Below are 23,219 nucleotides of genomic sequence, written 5' to 3'. Positions count from 1 at the left end.
AATTAACGACTATTGCACGATATGGAGAGAGGATGGAGCGAATTAACTTAGCAGGGGATCATACGGGGAGAAGCTGGGGGAGTGTGTGGGGGCGGGGGTGATCTAAAAGTGGAGACTTTACAATCTAGTCTGTTTTGAACAGTCACATTCCTCTGAATCATATTAGACACTCTAGGTTGATTGCAACAGAGGAAAAAATTAGTGAGCTGCAGACTAACTACAGATCAAGGTTGCGGTCAAGTAGAAAATTTTGCTTATTATTGCCGCCAAGCAGACACTTCCAGGTCACGTCACTCAGTTAGGAACCTAGAAAGCACAGTAATACTAAGGAAAGATACTTCAGAGTGTCCTCCAATACTTCCTTTAAAACAGGATACACTGGACCATCCTTTAATAAAGGAAAGGTTGAAAATGGTGCTGCAAAGTGATGCAGATCATCATGAAAAATATTCTATTTTTTGGAAATAATGAAAATTATGTTAAGGTAGCAAAAAGTTTCCCATTATAAAGCTGCCACCCTGACTAAAACACTTTGTAATGTAAGCTTATAAAAACACTGTACAGAAAGATGGCTGTTTATATATTAAACTGATCAAAATAAAGGGAAGATTACAGTTTAAAGTCGTAGTTTCCATTGGTTATGTCCTCATTTGAGACGTTTTAGGATTAATTAAATATTGTGACAGACAGAAGTGAATTCTTTTCCCTTCACCCCCCAACCAGTAATGGCAGCTGCTCCTCCCTGAGCCTGGTTTCTCCTTTTAAAAGGGAGTTTTTCCTCCCCACTGTCGCCAAGTCCTTGCACACAGTGGGTCCGGTGACTCCTGGGGTCTTCTTTGTATTATTGTAGGGTCTTTACCTCACAATATAAAGCGCCTTGATGCAACCACTGTGGTAATTTGGCTCTATATAAATACAATTTAACTGAATTAAACAAATACGAGTTGGACATTAAGGTGAGGAGAGCTTCAGTCTTGATAATGAAGTCATTGCTTTCATCGGGATTTCCATATTTTATGCTACGTCCTGATGAACAGAGTTAACTTTTTGGGATTTCCTTACCTGGATGGTTGAGCATGCACCAATGTTGCTTGGGTAAAGTTTATCATTAGTTTTACTAACCATTCATTTTTTAATTAGCCATTATGTCAATACTGTGTCATCAAAAAAATACAATGTCATACTTTTAATTGGCCAACAGTCATTATGCATTCATGTCTACCTTATTTATATGCGGGGCGACCGTGGCTCAGGGGGTTGGGAAGCGTATCTGTAACCGGAAGGTTGCCGGTTTGATCCCTGGGCTCTCTGTCCTGGTCGTTGTGTCCTTGGGCAAGACACTTTACCCTACCGCCTACTGGTGTTGGCCAGAGGGGCCAATGGCGCGATATGGCAGCCTCGCTTCTGTCAGTCTGCCCCAGGGCAGCTGTGGCTACAACCGTAGCTTGCCTCCACCAGTGTGTGAATGCGAGAGTGAATGAATAGTGGTATTGTTAAGCGCTTTGGGTGCCTTGAAAAGCGCTATATAAATCCTATCCATTATTATATGATACAATTACCATGTCGGTCTAATCTGTTCTGTCATGTTTGGTTTAAATAAATCTGTAATTTCAAGATATTCAAAATTTAACTTCAGCACAGCATAATACAGCATACATGGAATTATGTGTAATTCTGATTGAGGATGTTTGTAGTGCAGCTTTAAAGATTTAAAGTAAGCTTTTAAATATAGGCTGCGTGTATTCTTAACAGACCATAATTCATGGTGGTTTAACTTTGCTGCTTTAAAATTTCAGCGATCTTGAAGAAAACGTTTAAATAGGGCAGACGGCCGAAATTTGAACTCAGCTTTACCTGTGCCGCTGTGAATGAGTGAACTGCCGCATAAACACTGTGCGATGCTTGTTTATTGACTCTTTCCCGTGCTCCATTTCAAGCCATTCATTGCTCCCGTTGCTGCGTGAGATGAAGATAAATGTGCACGGTCACATTCTGCTTCCGCTGGAATAAGATGTTCTTTATTTACCCACTGCTATGTTGAATCGTTGTGTCAGAGTCTTAAATAATGATGCCTTATTTTCCATTCACAAAGCATTCGTTTAACTCTGAACAAATCTGGGATTAAATCAACTCTAATCAGTTGTTTTGGAACTGGAACATTTGAAAGTTTTGCTTTTTGTTTGGTTTTTTTAAACTTCCTGGAACAAACCCAGAGAAACTCGAAGAATGTCAGATGTACTTTCAGATTCCTTTCTGGTACACTGAAACGATTAATCCGAAAAGATACATTTAAAATAATACAAATAAATTTCCATAATTCTTGCTGTTCTTGTCTTGCATCTGGTTTTTCCAAATATTATCATCGTCTTTATATTTGGCTCATATTTGACTAATGTTATCTCCCTGTATGCGCTGGACCTCATATTAAGTAAGTTGCTCATTACTCAATAATACAATGCGAGGATGGCAATTTAATTAATGTCATTTCTGTTACATAACTGTAGAAAAATGCAGTATCTCTGATCTTGTCTGTATTATAACAACCAGACAGGAGACATGAGACAGTGATGAGCTTTATTTTTTTATAAAACTAAAGGTTTAGACAGTGAAGTCACAGAAATGAAGTCAACATTTGTCACTATCCTGTCCCCAGATGAGCTCCAGTTAACATTTTACCGTTTTGCTGCTTTATAAACTCACAGCACACATTTTATGGCACTGTAGCGCCCTCTAGTGATCACTCAAGGTTAAAACAGTTATTACTTTATAAACTGGCTAATAGGGTAGAATAGAATAGAATTCAACTTTATTGTCATTGCACATGCACAGGTACAGGGCAACGAAATGCAGTTTGCATCCATCCAGAAGTGCTTTAGTGATATAGATATATTACAATATATATTAGCAACAATATAGATATGCAAGTATGTTACAGAAATGGGTCTATTATGGTATGTTATAATGTACACGGTATGAAGTATGTTATGAATATTCTATAAGTATGTACAGGCTGAGGAAATGTGCAAATATAACCTGAATTTGGATATTTCATATTTGAATTTGTTTTAATATTTAATTTGAACCGCTCAAATGTCTTTTTTCCCACAACATTTCTTAATGCACAAACAAACTGGAAGTCAGCTGACCTCTTTCATACACAGATTCCTTTCTGACTGGCCAGAGAGAGATGTGTCAAAGTAAACCAAAGTTTAATGGAAAAAATGTGAATCTGGAGTTTGAGAGATAAAAGTAAGAGTAGGAGGATTGAGACTTTTTTTTTTTTTTTTTTTTTTTTAAATTGAGCTATATATTTATTTATTTTACCTGTTTAAGTCATTTTGTTATAGTCTTTCATGTTTAGATGCTCCCACTTCTCACCTTAGGATAAATAGCACATTACCTTATTTAAATGCCTTTAGGTCAAATATCTGTCCGTCTAATGTTACCTGTAGATTAGCAGATACACCTCGTCTGCCTTGCTGAGAGCAAGAGCCCCATCCCCGAATTCGATAAGTGGAAGAAGCTTGTTAAATGGATCGTTGTAACTCTTCTACGGTGTTAGAAAAAAAAAGTCAGTTATTCAAGATGTGATTTATTATATGGTTCAGTTTCGAGCTTTTTACATATATATATTAAAAAAAAAAAAAAAAAAAAAAATCACAATTTTGAATTTTTACAGTATCAAAGTCACTGGTTGTTCTAAAGTAACAAACTTTCTGCCGTTAGCATCTGTGCTGGGAGTTAGACTTCAGTAAAATAATCCTGCTAACAATATTCAGGACAAGACAGAACAAGAAATGTTCCAGAGTCACTTAGAAATCTTGATGAAACAAAGTATTGAAAACAGCTCTTTGACAATAAAACATTTAGTGAATTGTACATGATAGTTTACATTCTTTTGAAGGTAACATTGTTAAAACATAAAGTCGACTAAATATGTACAAACACTTACATTTCAATGTAAAAATGATCTTAAGGAGGCTAGTTTGTAGAGTAGTTTTTAGCAGTTTTAGTAGTTTCTGCTTCTTTAAAAGGATTAAAACAAAGAACCTAAAATACACTTTGGCTAATTCTTGTTAGACGGGTCAGACTCTGATCAAAAGTAGTGCATATCATGGACACAGTCGAGACAAACTGGAAGAAGAAAAACAGTGCAAAGCACTGGTGTGCACATTGTTTATACTCGTGGCTTAAAGGCTAGTTTCATTGTGTTTCATCCTTGTGTATTTCCTGTCACTGAGGTTATTGTGTTTTTGTGGGTCATGCTAAATTTATACTCTCCACCTCCATTGCAGAGATTCAGGAAAGAAAAAAAAAAATTATACCGGGGGACCATATTTGACCAAAAACAAGTTTTACATGAATAGTTTGTTCTTCCTAGAGTCAAACCAAAAACACAGATTAGCTGCCTGAAATGGCCATATTACTTTATAGTTCTCCATCCATGAAACCTGTTAAAACAGAACAGTTTTCTTTTTTGTGTTTTTAATAAAGCTGAATGTCTTAAAACCAATTTCAAATCATGTATATTGTTGGCTCAGGTCTTTTTTGACTATGGCCTGCCTTTACAGACAGCAGGCACTGACCACTGTTAACTTCTAAGTACTCCACTCTTTATTAACTTTGTATAAAGGTAACTGGTAAGGTTCCCATTGGTCCTACAGCTCAAAGTCACCTTCCACAATCATCGTACAGATGCCGGATGTGTTACACATGAACACAAAATGGAAAACTAAGTTATGGTTATGGTCAGTTCGAGAAACAATAATGTAGATATTGATAAAAAATGAAATCACAAGGATCCTGCCGATTCTTACAGTTTTAAATGGTTTGCAAATAACTGCAAGAAAGATTTATAGGCAAAAACCCAACAAACATTCTGTATACAGCAGGTAAAGTATTGAACACATCACCAATTATCTCTAAAGGTCCCATTGACATGAAATCTCCAGATGCCTGTAACAACCCATCCAAGCCAAATGACACAGTGGAAAAGTATTGAACAATTTTTTTAAAATTAATTTATATAATTAATAATTAATTTATATAATTTAATAATTTATACATTTGATATTGAGTCGTTTAATACTTGGTACAAAAGCCTGTGTTGGTGACAACAGCTTCAAAATTGCTCATGTGTGATTTTGGCCCAGTCTTCCACACAAACATCAAATCCTGATTCCACACCTCTCTTCTATAAACTCTGAAATTTGGTTCTTTCCATACATTTCCAGTTGGATTCAGGTCAGATGATTGGCTGAGCCATTCTTACAGCTGTATTTTCTTTCGCTGAAACCAATCGAGAGTTTCCTTGGCTGCGTGTTTGGGAACATCATCTTGCTGAAGCGTTTCATCGTCATCATCCTGGTAGATGGCAGCTAATTTATATCAGGAATGTCTCAGTACATTTTTCAATTCATCCTTCTTTCAATAATATGAAGTGTGCCGGTGTTGTATGCTGAAAAACAGCCCCACACATGATGATCCCACCTCCAACCTTCACTGTTGGTATGGTGTTTTGGGGGTGATGTGCAGTGCCTTCTGCTGATTCCAGGTCTTTCTGTAGCTCTCCACAAGTGCTCCTTGGCTCTGGGACAACTCTGACAATTCTTTCCACTCCTCTGTCTGAAATCTTGCGGGGAGGACCTGGTTGTGGTCGGCTTATGGTGAAAAATGTTCTTTTCACCTCTGGATTATGGCCCCAACAGTGCTCAATGGAATCTTCAGTATTTTAGAAATTCTGTAACTGGTGCCATCAGCATGCTTTCCAACAATAAGGTTGTGAAGGTCTTGAGAGAGCTCATTAGTCTTACCCATCATGAGAAGTCTCTTCTGTGACACATTGGTAATGAGTCACCTTTTTATAAGCTGCTGGTTTGGACTGAACCAGCTGACATTAATTTGCACTAAGCGCCAGGATTATTTTCTAATTACTGATAGATTTCAGCTGGTGTCATGACTTTCCATTCCTTTTTGCGCCTCGCTTTCTTCATGTGTTCAATACTTTTTCCCTGTGACATTTCTCACCATTACACATAATCTGTGGATGTCTGTGGTTTGATGTGGGTTTTGCTGACATTTTGGTAAAACTGCACTCGTGTGGATCGCATGTCCGACACGTGCCTGCACTTATCTGAGAGAAACGCTTCCGGCGAGGGAGTTGCTAAGGAGGGTCAGTTACTTTAATCAGCCACTGTCCTTACTGCCATCATTTCTTTTACAATAAAATGTACACTGTAAAATCTTGCAGAGAAACTGTCAGTTTTGCACTTTGCAAGGACGGCAAAAACAATTTTGTGGTGTTACGTGGCTTTGTTGAAACATGCTTTCACATAAAGGCACGTATGTGCAGTGTATGATATTCCACTCCTATGTTGGACAGCTACAAATCTCCACAATACCGAATTCTTTGGATCCCTCTGTTCAACAACGTCTTCGTCTTTTGAGCCGTGGTCCGCGTTTGTTGTCATAGTCACTGGTTCGGTTTGGCACTACTCCCATTGTCACTGTCACGCTGTGTGTAAAAATATAAACCGAATGCCTTCTATTGATTTTGTGCTGATTATCTCTCATATTTCTACTGAGGAAAAGTTATTTTGCAATAATTATCATTTTAAATCCCGTTCCCTAAATTATGAGGTGACTTTTTCTTGTTGGTGGTTTTAGAGATAATCAATGGTGGCCAACACTAACATAGAGCCAAGTTTATCAGTTCTAACTGTGCTTCCTACAGGGTAACGTGAGATTTATTGATTAGTTAATGCCACCTTATTATAAAATGCCTTTTCATCCCGGCAAAGATACGCTTCATCAGAGACGTTCCAGTACATCCCAGCAGGCCTGTCTCATCTTTCCCTTGTTAGTTAAACATGTTTAAGGTTATGATAATGGTTTACAACAGCTTTACTGAGCTTAAGTTGCCTGGTTCTTCGTCTCCTGCCATTGTTTCTCCCTCAGACTGAGCTCTGCTTCAGAAAAGGCTGCAGGGCCCCAGTTTGTGATCTTCTGCTGCCCCTTGGCACCTGAGCAAGAAACAGAAACAGAAAAAACATTGTTGCATGGCAAATACACACACACACACACAGCAAAACTGTTTATAGCGTAAACCACACAGCATATCATCACAAATTCGCCAACAGTAAAGCGCAGCAATGGAGCAGTGATGATTTGAGCTTAATTTGCACCCACAGGACCCAGGCTCCATGCAGTCACTGAGTCTCCTCTGTGCACCAAAGTATTCTGGAGTAAATTTTTGAGGCCATCTAATAAACATCTTAGGTTTGACCCCCCCCCAAAAAAAAGTCTTAAAAAAAGAGACCACAACAGCTGATCCTCAGCTAAAAATCTGAGGATTTATTGTATGTGTAACTGCCATTTTTCTTCAAATTAAGCTAGCATTGCAAAAAAGTTGCAGGACTCTAGATGATAGCCTCTGTCTGATTAGCAGCTACAGAGTAGACCACAGAGGAAATGTTTACCAAACCCACAGAGTTCTCCCTTTCTCTCTTATCTACACTCTGTCCCTGCAGAGTGTAGCCTTCTACTTTCATGCCTTCCTCTACTGGCATGTGATTTAATGCCCTTCGAGGAGGTGGCGCTGTACAACATCACGCTCACTGGAGTCATTGCTGTAAATCAGCGAGCAAAACCATTACTCGACACACACAACTACGACCAGCTGTGCTGCCAACTATTGCAACAACCAAACCACATGCATGGTTCCAGGTACAGTTTATCTCAGTCTTGACTAATGACAGGACTGATGTGCGTCCCGTTGTCTCCGTGTCTGCACCATTGCAGACACGGAGAGAGACACCGAGAGTGTACTGACAACTTCTATGATTATAACCAGGGGTGCACATAAATGGTCCGCAGGTGCGCATTCGCTGTCAAATTAAAAGACGCGCACCAGATAAGAAGTTGCGACGCGCGTTTGCGTCCATATAAAAAGCACTGTTTTTGTCCGCTAGAGTGGGATTTTCACAGCACATTCCGCACCACATCTCTGTGCGTTCATCATTTGTTTGAAGCCAGCTCACCTCCTGCAACCACTTTCCGAGAATACGTGCTTCTTTTGCGGTTCGGACTCCTTCTGATCTTTCTTTGGAGGTGGAGGAACATCACAGTAATTGCTTAAAGGAGCTTCTTCGACATCTTTAAGAGTTCTAAACAAATGTCTGTCCTCCAGAAAATCTTATGTACGCAAACGCGCGTTGCAACTTCTTATCTGGTGCACGTCTTTTATTTTGACAGCGAATGCGCACCTGCGGACCACTTATGTGCACCCCTGATTATAACCAGCTGCAATTGACTGCACAGTTTATAACATATCATAGGTCAGTTTTTACATGAAATAGAATGGCATTTATTATAATACAACATTTTTAAAAATCCTAACTATCATTGTGATTAGGTTTTTAACGTGTTTTTACTTTTTTTTTTTTAAATCTGAATTTATGTTATAGTGAAAAAAAACAACTCATTTTATATTTTCTATATGAATAAACAGATGTATGATATTCTGAATATATCACTATCACCTAAAAATAATCCCAACCCTAACCTTAAACTTGAATTTTAACTGTCAAACAGCTCTTAAGAAAAGCACCACATGGTGCAGGCGGATGCTCATTGGGTTTCTGTTTACCTGGTTGAATGAGCCGTAACAAGCCCTCATGTTCAGCCACTTTGTGCTTCCAGGTCTTGGTGTTGTTGGTCGCAGTTTCCAGCTTCTTCTTTACCGTCTGGCTCACACATGGAGAAACAGAAAACGCAACACATGTGTGAGGTTTAATAGATGTAAACATGGCACCTATCAGCATACTGATTCACAAGTGGTTAGTATTAAATCTCTTGTCTAAAGAAATCTTGTCTAAATGGCTAAGCCTGAACAGGTGTCCCTGAGGCTTCCACAAAGTATTTGATTAAAAGTGAATTCTTTTGGGAATGACAGACTAATCACATGATGAGTCTGCATATTTGCATGGAAAGCTGCTGTGCAAATAGTCCAGTCACTGCTAGCAAGGTGGATGCTGCATGTTCTGCCTCCTGCATGCAGGTGGCCCCCACCTCTAAACCACATGTAGCAGCTTCTGTAGTTTGAGTGGAGCAGACCGTCTCCTGCTGTGTGCTACATATGAGGAAGGACAACTGAAAGCAGCTTTGAGGACATATGTTAGGTGCAAACCTCAAAGACTGCTCAGTAACTGCTTTGAACTACAGCAAGAGGCACAATTTAGTCATAAAATGTCAACATTCATAGAAATGATGATAAGTTGAGTTTTTCCCTTTTTATTGTTTTAATGATTTATTTGTGGGTAACGGCTCCATTCCACAGAGGAGTTTTCACACTACTCCTATTGCATCCATATTTATACCCCCCATCACTGACCTCATACTGCTCCAGCGCCCCCTGCCTCTCCAGCTCCAGCTGCTCCAGCTGCTTCATTGCAGCTTGCAGGGCGCTCTCCTTGGCCAGACGCTCCTTCTCCAGTTCCTCTTTCTCAGCCACCGTGACGGAGATGGCCTGCTTCTGCTGCAAATGGATCTGCTCCAACTCTGCTCTCTTCTTGGCCTCCTCCTCCAGTAATCTGGTCCACAGTACATATATCATTTACTACAGGCAGGCTTCAGCATGGGCCCTACCCCCAGGAGGGTCAGATCACTGCATAAACAAAGCATGTGGACCGTACATGCGTTTTCCACAGATTTGACACTTCTTGAGAAAAATATTAGACCCTGTGTAGTTACTATTATCAACAGTGTGTGCACTGTATACTGTATACACACACAAAAAAAAAAAAAAAAAAAAAAAAAAAGTGTTTGCCCCCTTCCTAAGTTTCTAGTTTTTGTATGTTTGTCAGACATTAATGTTTCAGATCATCAAAAAATGTAAATATATGTCAAAGAATAACACAAGTAAACACAAAAGGCAGTTTCTAAATGAAGGTGCTTACTCTTAAGAGGAAAAAGAATCCAAACCTACATGGCCCTGTGTGGAAAAAGTGATTCCATTATCCACAAATGGTGAAAACATGGAACAGTGGTGAACCTTCCCAGGAGTGCCCAGCTGACTAAAATTACCTCAAGAGCACAGCGACAACTCATCCAAGAGGTCACAAACAACCCCAAAACAACATCCAAAGAACTGCAGGCCTCACTTGCCTCAGTTAAGGTCAGTGTTCATGACTCCACCTTAAAAGACTGGGCAAAAGTGGCCTGCATGGGAGTTTCAAGACAAAAAACCACTGCTGAGCAAAACGAACATAAAGGCTCGTCTCGTTTTGCCCGAAAACATCTTAATCATCCCCAAGACTTTTGGGAAAATACTCTGTGGACTGACGAGACAAAAAGGTGTGTGTCATTTCAGAAAAGGATCATCATGCCAACAGTAGAACACTGTAGTGTGATGGTCTGGGTCTGTTTGCTGCCTTAGGACCTGGAAGACTTGCTGTGGTAAATGAACCATGAATCCTGCTGTCTACCAAAACGCCCTGAAGGAGAACGTCCGGCCGTCTGTTTGGGACCTCAAGCTGAAGCAAACTTAGATTTGGCAGCAGGACAATGATCCAAAACACATTAGCAAGTCCACCTCTGAATGTCTTAAGAAAAACAAAATGCAGACTTTTGAGTTGCCTTGTCCTGACTTAAATCCGATTGAGATGCTATGGCATGACCTTAAAAAGGCAGTTCATGCTCGAAAACCCTCCAGTGTGACCGAATTACAACAATTCTGCAAAGATGAGTGGACCAAAATTCTCCACAGTGCTGTAAAAGACTCATTACCACTTATAGCTTGGTTGCAGTTTTAAGGGTGCTCCAACCAGTTATTCGGTTTAGGGGGCAATCAGCTCACCTTCATTTAGAAACTTGATTTTGTATTTACTTGCATTATGTTTGTCTAACATTTAAATTTGTTTGGATTATCTGAAATATTTAAGTGTGACAAAAACACACAAAAAAGAGAAAATCAGGCAGGAGGCAAACACCTTTTCACAAATAAAAGAGAAATATATTTCCAGGCTGTAAAAGTAGAATTGTTTTAAAAAGAAAAAAAAGAATAATAAAGAAGCTAATGTATAAATCAGTTGTAAACGGATGTGTCAGCAGGTGGTGCAATAGTGTAGTTAGACAAGTAAATATAATAAACATAAATATATACAAACATAATTTAGTTCAAAATTTTTTATGAAATATATTTTCCATAAAGGTGATCTGAGTTTGTGATGTCATGATTTGTATAGTTGATATTTTTTGACACTGAGACTGTTCATATGTATATAGTGCTGCACAACTGTGCCCCTGGCAAATCTCCTCTCTCAAAATTTCAGTGGCAAGTCTTTAATATTTCTTGTATCTCATTAAGCACCTATACGTTTCATTATAAAACACTGCCATTTAGGTCTCAGGCATGTTTTACTCATTTAACTGTGGTTGTAGAGAAAAAACAGCCACTGAAAATTGTCCTCTTCTAAAGAACTGATTGACATTTTTAACACAACGACTACATTTAAAGGAAATACTCGCTGGTGACTTCTCAAACGTGACCTGGAATGTATTCATCAGCAGATAGGAAGGAAAGATGAGGGAGGAAATGTCGAGTGTATGAAGGAGAAGTTGAAAGTCTGGCTGTGTATAGCCTCCTATATTAGGAAAACAAAGACTTAGACTCAGCTCTTTGGACAGAGGTTCATGTGATGCACTTCATTAGGAATAATAAGTTTCATGCTTCACTGAAATTTGGTAGCACCCGTGCTGGATTGTTAAGGTAACAAAAAGAATTTCTATGAATATATTTATCCCAGTGTTATGCTTTCCAGATAGGAGACGTATGCAAAGATCCGAGTGACCCAAGTTTCCTCATCAGAGGATCTGAGTGAGGCTCTGTGGGGAATATTCTTTATACAAACCCAAACATTTCTCCCTCCACACACCCTTTGACTCACCGTGTCTGCAGCTTACGGATGATTTCCTCATCCTGTCTGGCACGTCTCTCGTCTTCCAAAGCGTGCTCCAGTTGGCGATACATGTCTTCCAGCTCATGGACCCTCTGCAGGTACTGCTCCAGCTCAGTGGACTTCTCAGCCAGGTTTTTCTCAATCTGCTGCCGCACCTTTAAAACCAGGAAACACAGAAGTATACTTAACCTGGAATTCAAAATTAATACTCATAAGATCCATTCGTGTGTGTTTATACACCACTCTGAAATCATTAGATTTTTTTTTTGATTTTTTTTTGTCCCATCTCTTGCTGGATGTTATTTCCTGTTGAAAGCAAGGTTTTCCTTCCCACTGTTGCCAAACTGCTTGCTCATAGGGGATCATCTAATTTTCAGGGTGTTCTTTCTCATACATACATACTTTATTTTATTTTTATTTTTTTTTAAAACTGACTTGACTTGTATTAAGCGTTGGAGTTTGCATATTGGTGCCAACTCTAAAGTGCCACAGCAGGTGCGCATATCTAAAGTACTCTTGTCATGATTAATCGACATCTCACAGGAAACCAGAGTTTGATATTAGATGTGTAAAATAAACAGACAGACAGGTGCAACCTAAAACCTCAGAGATAACTGCTATCACAACTGCTATCAGCTCTCTGTAAACTCAGGCTTTCTGCTCCAAGTGCGTTCACATAAAAGAGGGCTGATGACTCCCATCAGACACATTATCAGAGGAAATATATATATATATATAACAGAAAGCTGATAGTTATCAGTTATTTCAGGCTCTCACTGCTTTCACATAAAAAAGGGCCGCCTACATCCAGAGACAGAGGAACAGGTGACAGCAAAGAAATATAACAGCAAAATATGACCAAAAAAAAAATCAGCCTTGTGAGTTCATAAGTTAATATTTATTCTAGCAGTCTTTACATCCACGAGTGCTGCTGTTTATATCTGATATTGTGGGTGCATTTAAAGTGCATTGTGACACTGTCCCAAAGCCTTCTGATGGAGGGCTGTAAATCACTTTAGTTTATGCTCAGATCAAATTTAAATATTTTCTGTTGACTGAATATTATTGCTGTTCAATAGCCTTCAAAAGGCTGCTGTATTATCCAAATCCCACTTGGAGCTTATTGACGGGAAAAGCCTCAATGAAAGCATTTGAGAGTCACCTTAGAGCTCAGCGTACCTCACTAACTCATTGTTATTGTATCTTTATTTCAGACATATACAGAAAAAATGATATATACAAGTACACATACTTGCATTTACATGTACAAATATGAATATATATGTAAATACACACATGCATGTGCGCAGACAAAACAAAAAAGTAAAATAAATAAAATAGAGTCTAAATGACATGAAATTACAATTATTAAGTCTGAAATGGAGTAGGAAGAAGTATAACATACTTATTAGCATTAACACTGCTTCATATAACACCTCTGGGATCAGAAGTTTATGAATCAGCAGTTTTTATAATCAACTGATCAATGGGCCATCAGGATTGATCAGCAGAATGAGTTTTAACTCATTAGTGGAGATGATCTTGAGCAAACACTAAAAACCTCATGCTATTCTCAGTGGGTAGCTCAGCTGGTGTGGACGAGTGTGAGAGAAAGTGGAGTTAAGCGAAGTGCTGTTACAACCAACTTAAACCGAGTAACATATTAATGATGTATAAGATTAAGTAAGAAATACAAATCAAAATTACGCCGTCTCTTAGGATCAACTAAGTGGGACATCTGAGAGCAGAACCACAGTTAAACATCTCTCTGCCATTTCACCACATTCATGCTGTGTAGCAAGCATGTCAAGATGTTATCAGTGGCATTCGAGCACAGTGAAACGGGGCTCTTTTACAAACAAGTGTTTGTGAGTAAGAAAGAAAACGCCATCAGTGTTAGCTGAGCCTCATAGACACTTCTTAACCACACACTATGTTCTTAAATGTGAGGCAACAAACAACATCCATTCAAGTCTCTCCAAATTGCTGCTCAAGACTCTGCAGTACTTTTCTGTTTTGTGTTTATTTTAGTAGCTCTTCTCAGTTTATGTATTTAACAAGTTTATGAAAATTGTTCCGACTTACCCATTATTGCATGCTCTCAATAATAGTGATATATTGTTCCTTTTATTAATTTTGTTCCTTGTAAGGTGACCTTGGGTTTCTGAAAGGTGCCCTCAAATAAAATGCATTATTATGAATATATTTGCAGCCTGATAATTGAGGATTAATGTCCCTGAATATAAAGCAAGTGCAGTAATTGACCAGTCTGGTGCCCCCCACACCCACCCATCCATCCATCCATGTCACGAGTAGAGTCTAGAGGCTAGAGTCTATTCCAGCTACTATGGGGTGAGAGTTGAGGTACACCCTGGACAGGTCTAGTCACAGTCTGTCTCACGGCTAACACAGAGAGACAGACAACCATTCGCACTCACATTCACATTTAGAATCATCAGTTAACCGAACCTTGCTATCTGCATGTCTTTGGACTGTGGGAGGAAGCCAGAGCACCCGGAGAGAACCCGCACAAGCACAGGGGGAACATGCAAACTCCACCCAGAAAGGCCCCGGCCAGATGGTGGGGTCTAACTCAGGACCTGGTAGTGTTTGACTTCGCTTATTTTTTGTTTTATCTGTAATAGTACTTAAGACTACACAAGGAGTGTGCAGTGCTAATATTGCTGTCATTTTAATGTGGCACTTCATCTATGGAGGCCCCCCCATTGATGACATTTGCACATATCTACTACTGATGTTTCAATACATATCTCAGATAACTGACCAAAGACTGAGTGGAATTGCACTGATGAACAGCCATCACGGAAATTATGCAGAGATACAACGAGGAGATGCAGAATTAACTTAAACAGTAGGAAGTAGGAACCACTAAACCACTAAAATTGTTTTTCTGTTCAGGAATTAAAGTAAATAACTCTAAATTGGCATTTTAATCAGAAGATCCAGTACTAGAGTGTACTTAATGAAGTGTAGCGCAACAATATTAAGATGTTGTCAGGCAGAGTAATCAGAAGTTTGTGGTAATGGTGCAGAGGAAACATCCATGTATGATATTAAGTCCAACTGGCACCACTATGCTCGACTGTACGTTATAGACATTACATGCAGATGAAAAGGATTGACAGACCAGTTTCTCTCTCTCCAGGTCCCTCCTGTAACGGTCCTGGAGCTCAGTTTGGGTCTGAAGGCGTCTTTTTTCTTCTTCTGCTGCGTCAGCTGCTGCCTCCTCCAGAGCCTGCCAAAAGAGCAACAGACAAGCCAAAAATGAAATTTTTTAATTTTCCTTTTTTTGCAGAGTGGACTAAAGCAGTATGTGAAATCACACATTTCACACCCTTGTAGTGTCAGGTTAAAGAGACTGTTTGGTGGTGTTACTTTTACATACACTAAAATATCACACTCTAGTCAGGGATATAACCAGGGCTTAGAAAAGCTACATGTCATGGTCCGGGTGAGCACGGGGTTTTTCCACTCCGCTGGGTTCTACCTTCAGGCAGAGACTCCAATCAGCTTCCACACCTGGTTCCAATCAAGTCACCTGCATATAAGACCAGCATTCACAACAGACCTCTGCCAGATCTTCTGCTAACCCATGTCAGTGCTAGGCTGCGAACCCCTTGTGAGAACCCTCAACTACTGCTTTTCCCTCACCGTGTTTTTCTTTGTCATAGGACCCACCTGGCAGTCACGTTTCCCGAACTACTCTCATCTCCGCCTGGACGCTGGTTCTGTCATCTGGTTTCTTCCTCTCCACCATCGGACTACACCTGCCTGCCTCCCTGCCAAGTCCCTCACTCCACGCATATTCTGGATCCTCTCTGGACACTCCTCACCCGGAACCCCCTGGACACCCCTTCCTCGCATGACACTTTAAACCTGCAACGCGTAAGCCCTAACCTCCATAGCCTAATCCTGCAGCTGTGATTCACTGGACTGCCACTGACTACTTGTCTCTTCTCATTATAGTGACTGCGTACCTCCATCCAAGCCGCTGCCCCTTTTTTCCATCCGTGAAATCCAGCACCTAGCCATAGCACTCAGTTTCATGTTCACAGTTTGGCCTCACAGTTCACAGTTCATAGCATTTCATAATTCATAGCATTCATAGTCTCCTGTTGTGTAATTTCACTAGACACTTGTAAATAAAGCACTGTGTTCACGCCCGTTTGCCTCCCTCTGTGTCTGCATTTGAGTCCACACCCACAGCCGGGCCCTCTCGGCCGTAACAGTAAGATCTGGCCACAATATGGACTCAGCAGACGCAGAGCGGACAGCCATTCAGAAACAAGGTGCAATCCTAGGTCACCACGAGCAATCCATTCAATATCTCCTGGCTTCACAGAAAGACCTTGGTGAGGGACAGGCTAAGATCTTTGCTGCCCTAGAGACTCTACAAGCTAACCTCGCTTCCGTGCCGCGTCCTGCCCCCGAACCCTCGCCCCCCGCACAAGACACACAGCCATCCACTTCGTCCCCTGCCTCGGCTTACGCGCTCCAAAGTGGGCCGATTTTTCGCGACGCATCATCCCCGGAGCCCGAACCTTTTTCTGGGGATCCGGGGAGCTGCACGGGGTTCCTACTTCAGTGCGATCTGGTATTTGGCCGCTCACCGCGCACCTTCATTGACAACGCCGCTCGGATTTCCTATTTCATAGGGAAATTACGGGACCGTGCTCTAAAATGGGCAGAAGCATACCTGTCAAGCCATCCCCTGCGAACTTGCTCTTATGATGACTTCCTGGGTGAGTTTAAAAAGACATTCACTCATCCTGTCTCTGAGGGCGGTTCGGCCCGTAAGTTGTTAAAGCTGCGCCAGGGTCGCCGTAGCGTTGCTGATTACCTCATAGATTTTCGAACGGCCGCCGCGGAGACGGGGTGGCCAGATCACGCGTTGCAGGGAATCTTTCTACAGTCCCTGAATGATAACATGAAAGATCAGCTTGCTTCACGGGATGAGCCCGCTACGTTTGAGGAGTTAGTCTCCCTTTCTCTCCGTATTGACATCAGGCTGAGAGAGAGGGAGAATGAAAGGAACTACAAACCCCAACGTCCCCTCCTCCGCCCTCTTCCGTGTTCGTTTACGCCGGCCCCACCCATAATGCAGTCGCCTGTGTCGGCCGCCTCTCCCTCCGTCGTGGACGCGGCGCCGGAACCGATGCAGATCGGCCGCGCTCAGCTGCCGCCGGAGGAGAGAGAGCGTCGCTTTCGTGCACGCGCGTGTTTTTATTGCGGGTCGACAGAACATTTAATCGCAGCGTGTCCCAAGAGGGGAAAAGGGCCAGCCCGCCAGTAGATTCGGGGATACGGGTGGGCGGTTCTCATAGTGATGATAAACCCCGTTTGCTTCTCACAGTCAGTTTAGTTATCAACCGTGCCACGCACACCTTTCAGGCCCTGGTCGACTCCGGTTCAGAGCAAAACCTAATCAGTTTTGACCACGCCACACGGTTGGGATTGCACCTTGTGCCTTTAGATCCGCCCATTTCTGCGAAAGCACTTAATAACCAGGTCTTTGCACAAATAACTCACCACACTGAGCCAGTGACTGTAATCACTTCAGGAAATCATAGGGAGGTGCTCTCTTTCTTCGCCCTCTCATCGCCTGACACTCCCCTCACATTCGGCTACCCTTGGTTAAAGCTACACAATCCACACTTGGATTGGTCGGGACGGAAGATAATAAGCTGGAGTGTATTCTGCCATGCTAATTGTTTGAGGTCGGCGTGTCCCCCGGGCCCCGAGGAGCCCTATGCGTTGGAAGAAACAACCCCCGATCTCACTGGTGTGCCCATGGAATATCACGATTTCAAAGAGATTTTTAGTAAGAGTAGGGCGCAAGCTTTGCCGCCTCACAGACAATATGACTGTGCCATAGACCTTCTCCCCGGTGCTCCTTTGCCCTCCAGTCGATTATACAACATATCTAAACCAGAACGTGTTGCTATGGAGGAGTACATCAGAGAGTCACTTGCTGCTGGAATAATTCGACCGTCGTCTTCACCTGTTGCTGCCGGATTCTTCTTTGTGGGTAAGAAGGACGGGTCGCTACGACCATGTATTGATTTCCGTGGTCTCAACGACATAACTATAAAGAATAAATACCCATTGCCACTCATCAGTTCTGTGTCAGAGTCCCTGCAAGGCGCCACTATCTTCACTAAGCTGGATCTTCGTAATGCTTATCATTTGGTTCGCATTAGGCAGGGAGATGAGTGGAAGACGGCCTTTAACACGCCACTGGGCCACTTCGAGTACCTGGTCATGCCCTTTGGACTAACGAACGCCCCAGCCGTATTTCAAGCTTTGGTGAATGATGTTCTCAGGGACTTTCTGAACAGATTTGTGTTTGTATATCTGGATGACATACTCGTATTTTCCAGATCGCTCCAGGAACATCACGCTCATGTCCGTGCTGTCATCCAGCGCTTATTGGAGAACAAACTGTACATAAAGGCAGAAAAGTGTGAGTTTCATGCATCGTCAGTCTCTTTTCTTGGTTATATCCTGGCAGGGGGGCAACTGAAGACTGATCCAGCAAAGGTCAAGGCAGTCACAGAGTGGCCGGTGCCCACATCCCGTAAGCTTCTCCAGAGATTCCTGGGCTTTGCCAACTTCTACAGGCGATTCGTCAGGAACTACAGTCAGGTAGTTGCACCTCTAACACGCCTCACGTCTACAAAGCACCCATTCACGTGGCCTACCGAAGCCGACAGAGCTTTCAACAAGCTGAAACAACTGTTTACAACAGCTCCCGTGCTAATTCAGCCCGACACCAGCAAGCCCTTCATCGTTGAGGTGGACGCATCAGATGTTGGAGTGGGGGCAGTGTTGTCTCAACATACTGGTCCATCAGCAAAGTTACAACCCTGCGCTTTCTTCTCGCGTCGCTTGTCTCCAGCAGAGAGAAACTACGATATTGGGGACCGTGAGCTGCTTGCTGTGAAACTAGCATTGGAGGAGTGGCGGCACCTGCTGGAGGGGGCTGAGCACCCATTCATAGTCTGGACAGACCATAAAAATTTAACATACCTACGGAATGCAAAGAGACTAAATACACGCCAAGCCCGTTGGTCACTGTTTTTTGCCCGTTTCAACTTTTCTATCTCATATCGCCCAGGTACCCGGAATGTTAAGCCAGATGCTCTCTCCCGCCAGTTCGAAGCTGCCTCAGAGCGGTCAGGGGTGCCCTCCATACTCCCTGCCAGCTGTCGTGTAGGGGCTGTCACATGGGAAGTAGACTCTGTCATTCAGCGGGCTCTGCGAGCAGAACCTGATCCGGGCACCGGTCCAGCTAACAAGCGCTATGTACCCACAGCAGCCCGCACCAAGGTTTTGGAATGGGTTCACACGGCCAAGTTCGCAGGTCACCCGGGCCGAGGTAGGACAGCTATGCTACTGAAGAGACACTTTTGGTGGGAGACGTTGGATAGGGATGTACGTGAATACGTAGCTGCTTGCACGGTTTGTGCTCGTAATAAGTCCAGGAATCACCGTCCTTACGGACTGCTTCACCCACTAACCACCCCACACCGGCCATGGTCACATATTGCGTTGGATTTTGTAACAGGGCTTCCAAACTCTGCAGGAAAGACTACCATACTTACCATAGTTGACAGATTTTCCAAGGCAGCACATTTCATAGCTCTAGATAAATTGCCCACTGCTTCAGAAACAGCTAAACTGTTGGTTGAACATGTTTTCAGACTCCATGGGATCCCTATGGAAATAGTGTCTGACAGGGGTCCCCAGTTTGCTTCTCAGGCCTGGGGAGCCTTTTGTACGGCCCTGGGGGCCAAGCCCTGTTTGAGCTCAGGCTACCATCCACAGACCAATGGCCAAACTGAGCGCCTGAACCAAGAACTCGAGACCACTCTTCGCTGCGTCACTGCCCATAATCCAGCCTCTTGGTCCACATTCTTGCCGTGGGTTGAATATGCGCATAACACACTCACCGCCTCGGCCACAGGTCTTTCACCTTTTGAGGCGTCCTTAGGTTACCAGCCACCTCTGTTCCCCGAGCAAGAAGCTGAGCTTGCGGTGCCTTCTGTCCAGCATCATCTGCAGCGTTGCCGCCGGGCCTGGACGCGGACTCGTGAGGCGCTGTTGCGCGCTGTGTCTCGCCAATGCCACTACGCCAACCAGCGGCGCACGGCGGCTCCTACTTACTCTCCGGGGCAAAAAGTGTGGCTGGCGGCTAAGGATATCCCACTCCAGGGAACCTCCCGCAAGCTGTCTCCGCGCTATATTGGGCCTTTCGTGATTGACAGGCTGATTGGCCCTGCGGCAGTCCGGCTCACATTGCCTGCATCGTTGCGGATCCATCCGGTGTTCCATGTTTCGCAGGTCAAGCCAGTGTTGTCTAGTCCTCTGTGCCCTCCTTCCGACCCCCCTCCTCCCGCCCGGCTCGTCGATGGTCATCCTGCCTTCTCGGTGCGGCGTATCCTGGACGTGCGTCGGTGGGGCAGGGGCCGGCAGTTTCTGGTGGACTGGGTGGGGTACGGGCCTGAGGAGCGTTCGTGGGTGTCTCGGTCTCTGATCTTGGACCCGGCGCTTGTTTCTGATTTTTTCAGGTCTCGTCGCGTGTCCGGGTCTGCTCGGTCGCCGGGGGGCGATCGTTGAGGAGGGGGTACTGTCATGGTCCGGGTGAGCACGGGGTTTTTCCACTCCGCTGGGTTCTACCTTCAGGCAGAGACTCCAATCAGCTTCCACACCTGGTTCCAATCAAGTCACCTGCATATAAGACCAGCATTCACAACAGACCTCTGCCAGATCTTCTGCTAACCCATGTCAGTGCTAGGCTGCGAACCCCTTGTGAGAACCCTCAACTACTGCTTTTCCCTCACCGTGTTTTTCTTTGTCATAGGACCCACCTGGCAGTCACGTTTCCCGAACTACTCTCATCTCCGCCTGGACGCTGGTTCTGTCATCTGGTTTCTTCCTCTCCACCATCGGACTACACCTGCCTGCCTCCCTGCCAAGTCCCTCACTCCACGCATATTCTGGATCCTCTCTGGACACTCCTCACCCGGAACCCCCTGGACACCCCTTCCTCGCATGACACTTTAAACCTGCAACGCGTAAGCCCTAACCTCCATAGCCTAATCCTGCAGCTGTGATTCACTGGACTGCCACTGACTACTTGTCTCTTCTCATTATAGTGACTGCGTACCTCCATCCAAGCCGCTGCCCCTTTTTTCCATCCGTGAAATCCAGCACCTAGCCATAGCACTCAGTTTCATGTTCACAGTTTGGCCTCACAGTTCACAGTTCATAGCATTTCATAATTCATAGCATTCATAGTCTCCTGTTGTGTAATTTCACTAGACACTTGTAAATAAAGCACTGTGTTCACGCCCGTTTGCCTCCCTCTGTGTCTGCATTTGAGTCCACACCCACAGCCGGGCCCTCTCGGCCGTAACAGTAAGATCTGGCCACAATATGGACTCAGCAGACGCAGAGCGGACAGCCATTCAGAAACAAGGTGCAATCCTAGGTCACCACGAGCAATCCATTCAATATCTCCTGGCTTCACAGAAAGACCTTGGTGAGGGACAGGCTAAGATCTTTGCTGCCCTAGAGACTCTACAAGCTAACCTCGCTTCCGTGCCGCGTCCTGCCCCCGAACCCTCGCCCCCCGCACAAGACACACAGCCATCCACTTCGTCCCCTGCCTCGGCTTACGCGCTCCAAAGTGGGCCGATTTTTCGCGACGCATCATCCCCGGAGCCCGAACCTTTTTCTGGGGATCCGGGGAGCTGCACGGGGTTCCTACTTCAGTGCGATCTGGTATTTGGCCGCTCACCGCGCACCTTCATTGACAACGCCGCTCGGATTTCCTATTTCATAGGGAAATTACGGGACCGTGCTCTAAAATGGGCAGAAGCATACCTGTCAAGCCATCCCCTGCGAACTTGCTCTTATGATGACTTCCTGGGTGAGTTTAAAAAGACATTCACTCATCCTGTCTCTGAGGGCGGTTCGGCCCGTAAGTTGTTAAAGCTGCGCCAGGGTCGCCGTAGCGTTGCTGATTACCTCATAGATTTTCGAACGGCCGCCGCGGAGACGGGGTGGCCAGATCACGCGTTGCAGGGAATCTTTCTACAGTCCCTGAATGATAACATGAAAGATCAGCTTGCTTCACGGGATGAGCCCGCTACGTTTGAGGAGTTAGTCTCCCTTTCTCTCCGTATTGACATCAGGCTGAGAGAGAGGGAGAATGAAAGGAACTACAAACCCCAACGTCCCCTCCTCCGCCCTCTTCCGTGTTCGTTTACGCCGGCCCCACCCATAATGCAGTCGCCTGTGTCGGCCGCCTCTCCCTCCGTCGTGGACGCGGCGCCGGAACCGATGCAGATCGGCCGCGCTCAGCTGCCGCCGGAGGAGAGAGAGCGTCGCTTTCGTGCACGCGCGTGTTTTTATTGCGGGTCGACAGAACATTTAATCGCAGCGTGTCCCAAGAGGGGAAAAGGGCCAGCCCGCCAGTAGATTCGGGGATACGGGTGGGCGGTTCTCATAGTGATGATAAACCCCGTTTGCTTCTCACAGTCAGTTTAGTTATCAACCGTGCCACGCACACCTTTCAGGCCCTGGTCGACTCCGGTTCAGAGCAAAACCTAATCAGTTTTGACCACGCCACACGGTTGGGATTGCACCTTGTGCCTTTAGATCCGCCCATTTCTGCGAAAGCACTTAATAACCAGGTCTTTGCACAAATAACTCACCACACTGAGCCAGTGACTGTAATCACTTCAGGAAATCATAGGGAGGTGCTCTCTTTCTTCGCCCTCTCATCGCCTGACACTCCCCTCACATTCGGCTACCCTTGGTTAAAGCTACACAATCCACACTTGGATTGGTCGGGACGGAAGATAATAAGCTGGAGTGTATTCTGCCATGCTAATTGTTTGAGGTCGGCGTGTCCCCCGGGCCCCGAGGAGCCCTATGCGTTGGAAGAAACAACCCCCGATCTCACTGGTGTGCCCATGGAATATCACGATTTCAAAGAGATTTTTAGTAAGAGTAGGGCGCAAGCTTTGCCGCCTCACAGACAATATGACTGTGCCATAGACCTTCTCCCCGGTGCTCCTTTGCCCTCCAGTCGATTATACAACATATCTAAACCAGAACGTGTTGCTATGGAGGAGTACATCAGAGAGTCACTTGCTGCTGGAATAATTCGACCGTCGTCTTCACCTGTTGCTGCCGGATTCTTCTTTGTGGGTAAGAAGGACGGGTCGCTAC

General features: G+C 44.0%; 1 protein-coding gene across 1 annotated transcript in view; it reads right to left on the bottom strand.

Annotated features, from left to right (window-relative positions):
- Positions 1-6,305: 6,305 nt before the first annotated feature.
- The window catches only part of swap70b (switching B cell complex subunit SWAP70b), a 44,205-nt gene continuing 27,291 nt past the window's right edge, over positions 6,306-23,219 (bottom strand). The window contains exons 8-12 of the mRNA XM_085359461.1: positions 15,106-15,213; positions 11,946-12,112; positions 9,392-9,590; positions 8,648-8,744; positions 6,306-7,022 (exon numbers count right to left, since the gene is read on the bottom strand). Coding sequence (XP_085215587.1) covers positions 6,913-7,022; positions 8,648-8,744; positions 9,392-9,590; positions 11,946-12,112; positions 15,106-15,213 — 681 coding nt within the window. The 3' untranslated portion in view covers positions 6,306-6,912. The remainder of the gene's footprint in view (positions 7,023-8,647; positions 8,745-9,391; positions 9,591-11,945; positions 12,113-15,105; positions 15,214-23,219) is intronic.

The sequence above is a fragment of the Diplotaxodon limnothrissa genome, linkage group LG7, assembly GCF_057381915.1.
Source record: "Diplotaxodon limnothrissa isolate DT_005_m linkage group LG7, D_limnothrissa_male_GT1.1, whole genome shotgun sequence".
Taxonomy (NCBI): domain Eukaryota; kingdom Metazoa; phylum Chordata; class Actinopteri; order Cichliformes; family Cichlidae; genus Diplotaxodon; species Diplotaxodon limnothrissa.
The sequence above is the reverse complement of the archived record's forward strand: the minus strand, read 5'-3'. Positions and strand labels throughout refer to the sequence as shown.